The 11,046-nt window shown below is 56.3% G+C and overlaps 2 protein-coding genes across 2 annotated transcripts; one reads left to right on the top strand and one right to left on the bottom strand.

The window, feature by feature from the left end:
* Window positions 1-248: 248 nt before the first annotated feature.
* On the bottom strand, window positions 249-2,614 carry LOC102693841 (complement C1q-like protein 3). The gene is made up of 2 exons (XM_006638368.3): window positions 2,104-2,614; window positions 249-589 (listed from the first exon to the last, which is right to left on the bottom strand). The coding sequence occupies exons 1-2, from the start codon at window positions 2,563-2,565 to the stop codon at window positions 407-409; spliced, it is 645 nt and encodes a 214-aa protein (XP_006638431.1). The 5' UTR covers window positions 2,566-2,614; the 3' UTR covers window positions 249-406.
* Window positions 2,615-2,715: 101 nt separating this feature from the next.
* On the top strand, window positions 2,716-10,530 carry LOC138225484 (von Willebrand factor C domain-containing protein 2-like). The gene is made up of 3 exons (XM_069185732.1): window positions 2,716-3,860; window positions 5,433-5,562; window positions 6,534-10,530. The coding sequence occupies exons 1-3, from the start codon at window positions 3,408-3,410 to the stop codon at window positions 6,737-6,739; spliced, it is 789 nt and encodes a 262-aa protein (XP_069041833.1). The 5' UTR covers window positions 2,716-3,407; the 3' UTR covers window positions 6,740-10,530.
* Window positions 10,531-11,046: the final 516 nt, after the last annotated feature.

Here is an 11,046-nt window from a genome sequence, read left to right as displayed (position 1 = left end):
GCCCCTTCCGGCACATGACGCCCCGAGCGCCACATAGCAGGAAGCCTGCTGACCGCGGCAGCCAATCAGCGGGCGGGGAGGGACGGCGGGCCACCGGAGCGCTCGCCCCCTGCTGGACCGGAGAGGCACTGGCCTCTCATTTCTAATGGTTCGCTGATCGATTATAAATGGGGTGGCGGTTGAGGGGGGTTTGTAAAGGCTTGCAAAACAAACAAACAAACAAACAAAAGATCTCGGAAACAGGTGGAGCAGGTCAAGGGCTTTATTGATTAATTTGCCACGCTCACATTCACATACTGTATACTGGTGGCTACAGACAGGTCTCAAGGCAGGAGACACCGCGCAGCTGTGCAAGACTCTCAGCGGCAAGTCGAGGGTTCGAGCTGGGCTGCGGCGGGGAGGGGTTTCAGTCTTCGTACAGGAGGTACCCGGAGAAGGTGCTGTATCTGCCCTGGGCGCCGTCTTTCATGACCTGCCCCCCGTCCAGCTTCACGTAGACCTCGTCCCCAGCCTTCAGCTGCAGCACGGCGCTGTTGGCCGCGGTGTCGAATTTGCTGCTGGCGTCCTGCGCGGTGGAGCTGGCGTAGACCTGCGGAGACCGGGCGATCTCTGTGTCTGCCGTTCAGGAAGTGATCTCCCGATCCCCCTCCCCGCCCTGTCAGTGCTCATTCAGATGTACCGTTACTCCTCTCTCCTATTAGACACGTATTTCACTGGAATCTTCCTTATTTTACGGATTACATGTTTTAATCCGGGTCTTAGTTCATGGAAAGATCTTCAAATCCGGTAACTCTTGTGCTAAAATTACGCTTTACTTTTCTCTCCCCCAAATTACAACTTCAGTTCTAAAGCGAATTGTTGTCTGAAGACTAGAACTCACACCTGTTCTGTTCACCTCACACCTGTTCTGTCTCTTGTCGAACTGGCGCCTTTAACCTTTAGCCTTTAACAGGAAAACCACGATGAAACCTGTTCGCGGTTCGTTTAAAATGCAGACAGAGGAAAGTTATAGCAGCATGTCGAGAAGGCCAAGACAGCTCTCCACATCAGCCCTTCCAAAGACATGATAACTCGAATTAAGAATTGGTGATTGGTCTCTGTGCTAAGGGAATTGGCTTAAGATGGATGTGTACAGTCCAGTGGTTATTAAGTCCCAAAGTGTTGCAATGAATTTGCTGTGCTGTGCTGCTCTCAGTGTGCTGCCTGTGCTGTGCTGTTGTCTCTGTGCTGCCTGTGCTGTGCTGCTCTCAGTGTGCTGCCTGTGCTGTGCTGTTGTCTCTGTGCTGCTCTCTGCTGCTCTCTGTGTGCTGCCTGTGTGCAGCACTGTGTGCTGTGCTGTGCTGTTGTCTCTGTGCTGCCTGTGCTGTGCTGCTCTCAGTGTGCTGCTCTCAGTGTGCTGCCTGTGCTGTGCTGCTCTCTGCTGCTCTCTGTGTGCTGCCTGTGCTGTGCTGCTCTCAGTGTGCTGCCTGTGCTGCCTGTGCTGCTCTCAGTGTGCTGCCTGTGCTGTGCTGCTCTCAGTGTGCTGCCTGTGCTGCCTGTGCTGCTCTCAGTGTGCTGCCTGTGCTGTGCTGCTCTCAGTGTGCTGCCTGTGCTGCCTGTGCTGCTCTCAGTGTGCTGCCTGTGCTGTGCTGCTCTCTGCTGCTCTCTGTGTGCTGCCTGTGCTGTGCTGCTCTCTGCTGCTCTCTGTGTGCTGCCTGTGCTGTGCTGCTCTCAGTGTGCTGCCTGTGCTGCCTGTGCTGCTCTCAGTGTGCTGCCTGTGCTGTGCTGCTCTCTGCTGCTCTCAGTGTGCTGCCTGTGCTGTGCTGCTCTCAGTGTGCTGCCTGTGCTGCCTGTGCTGTGCTGCTCTCTGCTGCTCTCAGTGTGCTGCCTGTGCTGTGCTGCTCTCAGTGTGCTGCCTGTGCTGCCTGTGCTGTGCTGCTCTCTGCTGCTCTCAGTGTGCTGCCTGTGCTGCCTGTTCTGTGCTGCTCTCACTGTGCTGCTCTCAGTGTGCTGCCTGTGCTGCCTGTGCTGTGCTGTTGTCTCTGTGCTGCTCTCTGCTGCTCTCTGTGTGCTGCCCTCTCTGTGCCCGGAGTACACAAGCAGCAGACACAAGGAGTTGGTTACCTGGTTGTTCAGCATGAGGTCGGCCCACATGTGCTCCCCGTCCTTCAGGATGTGGTAGCTGAAGACGTAGACCCCCGGCACCCTGCAGGTGAACTTGCCACTGCCGGGGCTGTAGTCGGCGCCCAGGTTGGTGATGACGTCGGTGAACCTCAGGACGTCCTGCTGGGTGAACAGCTCAGAGAGGGCCGCGTAGAAGGCGATCCTGGGGCGTGTGGCAGTGCCAGGCCCCCCTGGGGGCCCCGGTATTCCAGGGCTGCCCCTCGGCCCCGCTTTGCCGGGGGGCCCCGCCGGCCCCGGGGGTCCGGGGGCGCCGGCGGAGAGGGGGACGACCACACCGTGTTCCCCTCTGGCTGCCCCCGAGGCGGGGGGGTCGCAGACGATGCGGCAGGAGCCCAGGGCCTGCTGGGAGGCCGAGGACGCAGCGAGCAGCGAGAGCAGGAGGAGCAGCTGCAGAGGCGCCATCCCTGCGCCGTGCGGACGGCTGCCTCCCGAGACGCCCGTCTTATAAGCACCCAAACCTCCGTGACCTCAGGACGACCTTTCCACTTCTGTCTCCGCCAACGCTTTTTCCGTCCCTCGTGCGGTCCTGAAAGCTGACTCGACAAAGATCTCAGCAGACAAGCCATGTGCCGGCTCTGATTGCGAAACGCAAAGCCCACCCAACTTCCCGGTTTCAGAAAAGTTGTGAGCAGGAGCAGATTCCGGCTGTTTCCTGCCAAACCATACTCTGCTCTCCTTCTGACTTCCCCTGCACTGGAATAACCCGGCGTGGCGGCCCCAGCCGGGCACGGCTGCCCACTCGCTCGGCGCCACTCGGGCCGAAACAGAAGGCAGAGAGAAGCGAGTCGCAGGCCCCACACCCTGAGCCCAGAACGACATTTGGCTCCGTGCGGGAAAATCTATTTTTAATCCCCCGAATCCAGGTCAACGCGCTCACTGGTCAGCCAGCAAATCAGTTTGCATCAGAGGTCCAGCAGTGACGTTTCGGAGAATGGTGAATGGATGACAACCTACGATCCGGCAAGGAAAAACAACAGATGTTGTGCCAGCTGTGAGAGGGAATTGGAAGTCTTTTCTGTGTGAACCTCCCCCGGTATTCCTCGCTCTGCTTCGTGTACAGGATCGATTGCACGTGCCGCCGGTGCCAGTCTCGGGCGCAGTGGAAAATAACGCGTGCGCCCAGCGTGTGGGCATTATTTTCTACGGCCATGTGACCATCACAGTTCGCAGGGCTTTTTAATCCCCAGCTGGCAGAGCTTGAGAAAGGACCTGAGAGCAGTTGGCCTCAGTCGCACGTTTGAGCGATGCTCCAGCTCGGTTGCTGTCGGCCGGCGCTGAGCCGCGGGCGCTGGGCGCCTCGTCCTGCCCAAGCCCCGGCCGCTGTGAGGACGCCAGCCCCCGTCCTCCGCGGCTGCCTGTGCGCCGCCCTGGCGCTGCTCGCCTGCGCCCGGGGGGCCGCCGGGGAGCCCTCCTCCGCCAAGAGCGACGCGGACTACGACTTCGGCGACTACCGGGGCAAGTGGTGCCTGGACGAGCGCGGCTTCGTGTACGCCCTGGGCGAGACCTACCGCCCCAGCCCCCGGGCGTGCCCCTGCACCTGCACGGAGGACGGCCCGGTCTGTGTCAAGCCGCGCTGCCCGCGCATCCACCCCAGGTGCACGCGCGTGAGCTTCCGCACCTGCTGCCCGCGCTGCGAGGCCGTGCGGCAGGTGTGCGAGTACGGGGGCCGGACCTACCGGCTGCTGGAGGAGTTCATGGTGAGTCGCCGTGCCCTGCGTGTCGTTGCCCGCGCCGCAGCCCCGCACAGTGCGTCTGCAGGTGTGTGTGTTCTCCTGCAGGTGTGTGTTCTCCTGCAGGTGTGTGTGTGTTCTCCTGCAGAGTGAGCGTTCTTGTGCAGAGTGAGCGTTCTTGTGCAGAGTGAGTGTTCTCGTGCAGAGTGATTCTTCTCGTGCAGAGTGAATGTTTTCCTGCAGGTGTGTGTTCTCCTGCAGGTGTGTGTTCTCGTGCAGAGTGAGCGTTCTCGTGCAGAGTGTGTGTTCTCCTGCAGAGTGATTGTTCTCTTGCAGATTGATTGTTCTTGTGCAGAGTGAGCGTTCTCGTGCAGAGTGAGCGTTCTCGTGCAGAGTGAGCGTTCTCCTGCAGAGTGAGCGTTCTCGTGCAGAGCGTTCTCCTACAGAGTGTGTGTTTTCCTGCAGAGTGAGCGTTCTTGTGCAGAGTGATTGTTCTCGTGCAGAGTGAGTGTTCTCGTGCAGAGTGTGTGTTCTCCTGCAGAGTGTGTGTTCTCGTGCAGAGTGTGTGTTCTCGTGCAGAGTGAGTGTTCTCGTGCAGAGTGAGTGTTCTCCTGAAGAGTGAGTGTTCTCGTGCAGAGTGTGTGTTCTCATGCAGTGTGTGTTCTCCTGCAGAGTGAGTGTTCTCCTACAGAGTGAGTGTTCTCCTGCAGAGTGAGTGTTCTCCTACAGAGTGTGTGTTCTCGTGCAGAGTGTGTGTTCTCGTGCAGAGTGATTGTTCTCGTGCAGAGTGTGTGTTCTCGTGCAGAGTGAGTGTTCTGCAGAGGTCTGTGTCTGTGAAGGAGATGGTCTGCTTGCCCAGAGCTCCTGCTGCAGCTGCTGTTTTGAGACTCTCCTAGCAGAGGAGTAGCTGCCGCACTGGGATGGTGCACAGGGCTGTGAGCAGAGCTTCGCTTTGCCCTGCCACGCACTGCTCGGCTCGGGTTCGAACCACTAACACTTGCAGTAGCAGAGATATAATGCAATCCAGAGCAGAAGTGTTTGTGCAACGTTCTTTCCTGTTTTGAACTTGAATAGTGAAGTGACTTCTGAGCTGAATCAGCTCATTTAGTAACAGTTAACTTTCGTCCAGTTTTGAGATGAATGCTCACGTCTGTGTTTATAGAATTTGTAGAAGACGCAGTTTACCACCCAAGTTTATTATTTTCTTTTTAAAAGGGAAAGTACGTTTGATAAAGGTTTGTGACCACATAGTTCAGTTATGTTCTTTAAAACAGCATCTGCCATGTGTGTGACTGAGCCCAAACTGGGTTTTTCTGTAAGACAGCTGTGCTCTCACACGGTCCAAGCCCGGAATCAAGCAGATTATTTCTAGGGCCGTCGTGGTCTTAGCCCAGGGGAACCTCCTCTCTAACTGTGTCAAAACCCTGGTGACAGACTGCAGAGGAACTGGGGCAGCTAACAGAGGAGCTGATGAATGGGGACGGTAGTTTGCAGGGAATGATGTCATCAGCCCCCTGGTCTGGCGCAGTGGGCAGTGAGGGTGGGCACACTGAGGCTCACTCCCAGCCTGTCCCGGGACTCTGTGCTCTTGCCCTGCAGCTGTCCCCGTGTGAGAGGTGCCGCTGTGGGGCCAACAGGGAGGTGTACTGCACTGTGGCCGAGTGTCCTGCCCTGCACTGTGTGGACCCCACCTTCGAGCCCCATCACTGCTGTCCCGTCTGCAAGAACGGTAACCTGCCTGTCGCACCTGACACACACACACTGACACGCACACACACACACAGTGTCAGGAATTATTATTAAATCAGGACCCAGAGAGAGCAGCCCAGTCCTGTCTTGTCAGGTAAACCAAAACTTTTTTCTCTTTAACCTCTCTCTCATACAAATAAAAGAAAACACACAAACTTCCACAACATGACAATTTTCTCTTTTTTTGCGAACTAAACAGTTCCATACACATATAATACCAGTGTGGCTCTGTTACTGATTTTTTTTTAAATTATTTTCATTATTTTAAGATAAAAAGGATACAAAGGCAGGCTCAAGTAAAAAGAAAGAGACAGAATTCCGTCAGCCGAACCAGGGTCAGGGTGAGACAGGAGTGAGCACCACACTGGAGGACAATCTGGGAGCTGGCTGGCGCGCCGACATTCCCCCCAAAACACTCGCGTGTCTGGCGCCCCCTCTTGCTCTGCGCGCGTGCACCTCGTCTCGCGCCGCTCCGAGCGTGAGGCGCTTCACGCGCCGGCGGGACAGGCGTCCAGTCCCGAGAGTCTAGCGGGGCCCGGGTGCTGTCTGTCTCGAGGAAGCTGCGCCAAGCCCGGTCCTCCCCGGGCCGTTTTTCTGTACGTGCGCTGGTGTATTTTTAATTCATGCTACAACATCTCAAGGCAAGTTAAAATTATCAGCCGGTGGGGGGGTCGACTTCAAAGGCTCCGACGAGCGGTTTAAATGTGGCACAGGGCTCAGTTACCGCCTGATCAACGCGAGCAAAAAGGATGCGCCGCATTTTCACGACACATTTATAACCGTGTAGAATGTGTCAGGAAACTAGTTATATCGGTCACGTATGCTATAATAATTGTCGACTGTTTTTAAAACCTATGTGTCACAAAAAGCGTAAAAAAACACAGAAATCTCGTCTTTAAAAAGCAGGTGCAGGCTGCCCGCGATTCTGACGGCTGTTTCTATCCCCGCCAGGGGCCAACTGCTTCGCCGGAAACACCATCATCCCCGCCGGGGTGCGCGTGGAGGTCGACGCCCGCACGGTCTGCTTCTGCGCCTACAAGGACGGCACGTGGCAGATCCAGCACCAGGCGACCTGCCAGGCTCGTGACCGGCCGCGCGGAGGCGGGCGGGAGCAGATGGAGACGCAGCTCTTCCCCGAGTCTGTAGAGATCCCGTAGCTGCGCGAGGGAAGGTAGCGCCACGAGGCCAGGTGCGCGCACAGTACACCGAGACGTGTCCCCGCCGCCCAGACTGACAGACGGCGCTGTTCCTTTCCCACTTCCCCCCGCTGTCGCCTGTCCTGCCACCCGGCTGAGTGCCCATCGCTGTAGGATAGCACGTCAGGTGTTTACACCTGGAGGAGAACCCATTCTCCCTCATCTGTTGTTTAGACGAACATCGGGTATTCGATTTTAGAAAGACAAAACCTTGCTTGTTGTTGCTAAGCCGTTTTAGACGAGCCACTTCTGAATATTTAAATATGCTCTCCAGGAATGTCGCACCGTTTTTTTGATCCGTTCCACGTTTGACAAGCTTATGGCTGTCGCACAAACTAATGATCAGGCAGAAAAGCAAAGATGTTTTTTGCGTTTTATTTTATTTTGCATATGTGCGTTTATATGCGACTGTGCTGTGTTATTCTAAATAAGGTAAAATGTGTATAGAGTGTAGAGGGCTGGTTGAACCCACCTGGAGCGGATCAGACTGCTGCACTGTCTCACCTGGAGCGGATCAGACTACTGCACACTGGGAGTCTGACTGGGAGCACTGTCACACCTGGAGCGGATCAGACTGCTGCGCACTGGGAGTCTGACTGACAGCACTGTCACACCTGGAGTGGATCAGACTGCTGCGCACTGGGTGTCTGACTGGGAGCACCATCACACCTGGAGTGGATCAGACTGCTGCGCACTGGGAGTCTGACAGCACCGTCACACCTGGAGTGGATCAGACTGCTGCGCACTGGGAGTCTGACTGGCAGCACTGTCACACCTGGAGCGGATCAGACTGCTGCGCACTGGGAGTCTGACTGACAGCACTGTCACACCTGGAGTGGATCAGACTGCTGCGCACTGGGTGTCTGACTGGGAGCACCATCACACCTGGAGTGGATCAGACTGCTGCGCACTGGGAGTCTGACAGCACCGTCACACCTGGAGCGGATCAGACTGCTGCGCACTGGGAGTCTGACAGCACTGTCACACCTGGAGCGGATCAGACTGCTGCACACTGGGAGTCTGACTGGCAGCACTGTCACACCTGGAGCAGATCAGACTGCTGCGCACTGGGAGTCTGACTGACAGCACTGTCACACCTGGAGTGGATCAGACTGCTGCGCACTGGGTGTCTGACTGACAGCACTGTCACACCTGGAGCGGATCAGACTGCTGTGCACTGGGAGTCTGACTGACAGCACTGTCACACCTGGAGCGGATCAGACTGCTGCGCAATAGGAGTGACTGACAGCACTGTCACACCTGGAGCGGATCAGACTGCTACGCACTGGGAGTCTGACTGACAGCACTGTCACACCTGGAGTGGATGACACTGCTGTGCACTGGAAGTGACTGACAGCACTGTCACACCTGGAGCGGATCAGACTGCTACGTACTGGGAGTCTGACTGGGAGCACTGTCACACCTGGAGCGGAGCAGATCAGACTGCTGCGCACTGGGAGTGACTGACAGTGCTGTCACACCTGGAGCGGATCAGACTGCTGCGCACTAGGAGTCTGACAGCACTGTCACACCTGGAGCGGATCAGACTGCTGCGCACTGGGAGTCTGACTGGGAGCACTGTCACACCTGGAGCAGATCAGACTGCTGCGCACTGGGAGTCTGACAGCACTGTCACATCTGGAGCGGATCAGACTGCTGTGCACTGGGAGTCTGACTGGAAGCATTGTCACACCTGGAGCAGATCAGACTGCTGCGCACTGGGAGTCTGACTGACAGCACTGTCACACCTGGAGCGGATCAGACTGCTGCGCACTGGGAGTCTGACTGACAGCACTGTCACACCTGGAGCGGATCAGACTGCTGCGCAATAGGAGTGACTGACAGCACTGTCACACCTGGAGCGGATCAGACTGCTACGCACTGGGAGTCTGACTGACAGCACTGTCACACCTGGAGTGGATGAGACTGCTGTGCACTGGAAGTGACTGATAGCACTGTCACACCTGGAGCGGATCAGACTGTTACGCACTGGGAGTCTGACTGGGAGCACTGTCACACCTGGAGCGGAGCAGATCAGACTGCTGCGCACTGGGAGTGACTGACAGTGCTGTCACACCTGGAGCGGATCAGACTGCTGCGCACTAGGAGTCTGACAGCACTGTCACACCTGGAGCGGATCAGACTGCTGCGCACTGGGAGTCTGACTGGGAGCACTGTCACACCTGGAGCAGATCAGACTGCTGCGCACTGGGAGTCTGACAGCACTGTCACACCTGGAGTGGATCAGACTGCTGCGCACTGGGAGTCTGACTGACAGCACTGTCACACCTGGAGTGGATGAGACTGCTGTGCACTGGAAGTGACTGACAGCACTGTCACACCTGGAGCGGATCAGACTGCTACGCACTGGGAGTCTGACTGGGAGCACTGTCACACCTGGAGCGGATCAGACTGCTGCGCACTGGGAGTGACTGACAGCACTGTCACACCTAAAGCGGATCAGACTGCTACGCACTGGGAGTCTGACTGGGAGCACTGTCACACCTGGAGTGGATCAGACTGCTGTGCACTGGGAGTGACTGACAGCACTGTCACACCTGGAGCGGATCAGACTGCTACGCACTGGGAGTCTGACTGGGAGCACTGTCACACCTGGAGCGGAGCAGATCAGACTGCTGCGCACTGGGAGTGACAGACAGCGCTGTCACACCTGGAGCGGATCAGACTGCTGCGCACTAGGAGTCTGACAGCACTGTCACACCTGGAGCGGATCAGACTGCTGCGCACTGGGAGTCTGACAGCACTGTCACACCTGGAGTGGATCAGACTGCTGCGCACTGGGAGTCTGACTGACAGCACTGTCACACCTGGAGTGGATCAGACTGCTGCGCACTGGGAGTCTGACTGGGAGCACTGTCACACCTGGAGTGGATCAGACTGCTGTGCACTGGGAGTGACTGACAGCACTGTCACACCTGGAGCGGATCAGACTGCTACGCACTGGGAGTCTGACTGGGAGCACTGTCACACCTGGAGCGGAGCAGATCAGACTGCTGCGCACTGGGAGTGACTGACAGCGCTGTCACACCTGGAGCGGATCAGACTGCTGCGCACTAGGAGTCTGACAGCACTGTCACACCTGGAGCGGATCAGACTGCTGCGCACTGGGAGTCTGACTGGGAGCACCGTCACACCTGGAGCGGATCAGACTGCTGCGCACTGGGAGTCTGACTGGGAGCACTGTCACACCTGGAGCAGATCAGACTGCTGCGCACTGGGAGTGACTGACAGCACTGTCACACCTGGAGTGGATCAAACTGCTGCGCACTGGGAGTCTGACAGCGCTGTCACACCTGGAGCGGATCAGACTGCTGCGCACTAGGAGTCTGACAGCACTGTCACACCTGGAGCGGATCAGACTGCTGCGCACTGGGAGTCTGACTGGGAGCACCGTCACACCTGGAGCGGATCAGACTGCTACGCACTGGGAGTCTGACTGGGAGCACTGTCACACCTGGAGCAGATCAGACTGCTGCGCACTGGGAGTGACTGACAGCACTGTCACACCTGGAATGGATCAAACTGCTCTGCACTGGGAGTCTGACAGCACTGTCACACCTGGAGTGGATCAAACTGCTCTGCACTGGGAGTCTGACTGACAGCACTGTTAAACCCAGAGCACACTACACTACTGTGCAATAGTGCAACAATATGAATGACCCCATATGTAAATACAGCAGTGAATGAGTTTGTACTAATGCCGAATAATAAAGACCTTGAACTTGCATGAACTGTTAACATTTCTTTATATATATGAATTGAATAGTGACAATCTAGGATAAGGGCAGAGGTTGTCCTTAAGAGTCCAGGATTTCCCACAAACTATAGACTTTATTCTCTGTAACTTTCATCAAATAAAATATGTACTGTAGTTCCAAAAAAGGAAAAAAATAAAATACATTTCCCAGCTGACCACAGCATTTACTTTGGAATAAGCATTTTTTCCCCGAGTTAATGGACCGCAGGTGGCGTCAGTGATGGCCTGCGCTGATCCGGCTTCTAGTGAATATAATTAAAATATGTGTTCGTTTACCGAAAAGCCTTTGTGGTTTGCTTGTGATGTTACGGCTTCTGCCTCTGCGTTTGTAACCGCAGTGTTCACCGGTGGCCACTAGGGGGCGCAATGCGCCGCTGCGAGTCCACTGGGTCTGAGCAGGTGTGGAAGCGGTTGGCTCGAGATGAGCACAGCGTCTCTCCTTCCAGATGTATTTTCCGAGAGATGTCTTAGTACTTCACCTGTATCCCTC

The sequence above is a fragment of the Lepisosteus oculatus genome, chromosome 28, assembly GCF_040954835.1.
Source record: "Lepisosteus oculatus isolate fLepOcu1 chromosome 28, fLepOcu1.hap2, whole genome shotgun sequence".
NCBI classification, from domain to species: domain Eukaryota; kingdom Metazoa; phylum Chordata; class Actinopteri; order Semionotiformes; family Lepisosteidae; genus Lepisosteus; species Lepisosteus oculatus.
The sequence above is the reverse complement of the archived record's forward strand: the minus strand, read 5'-3'. Positions and strand labels throughout refer to the sequence as shown.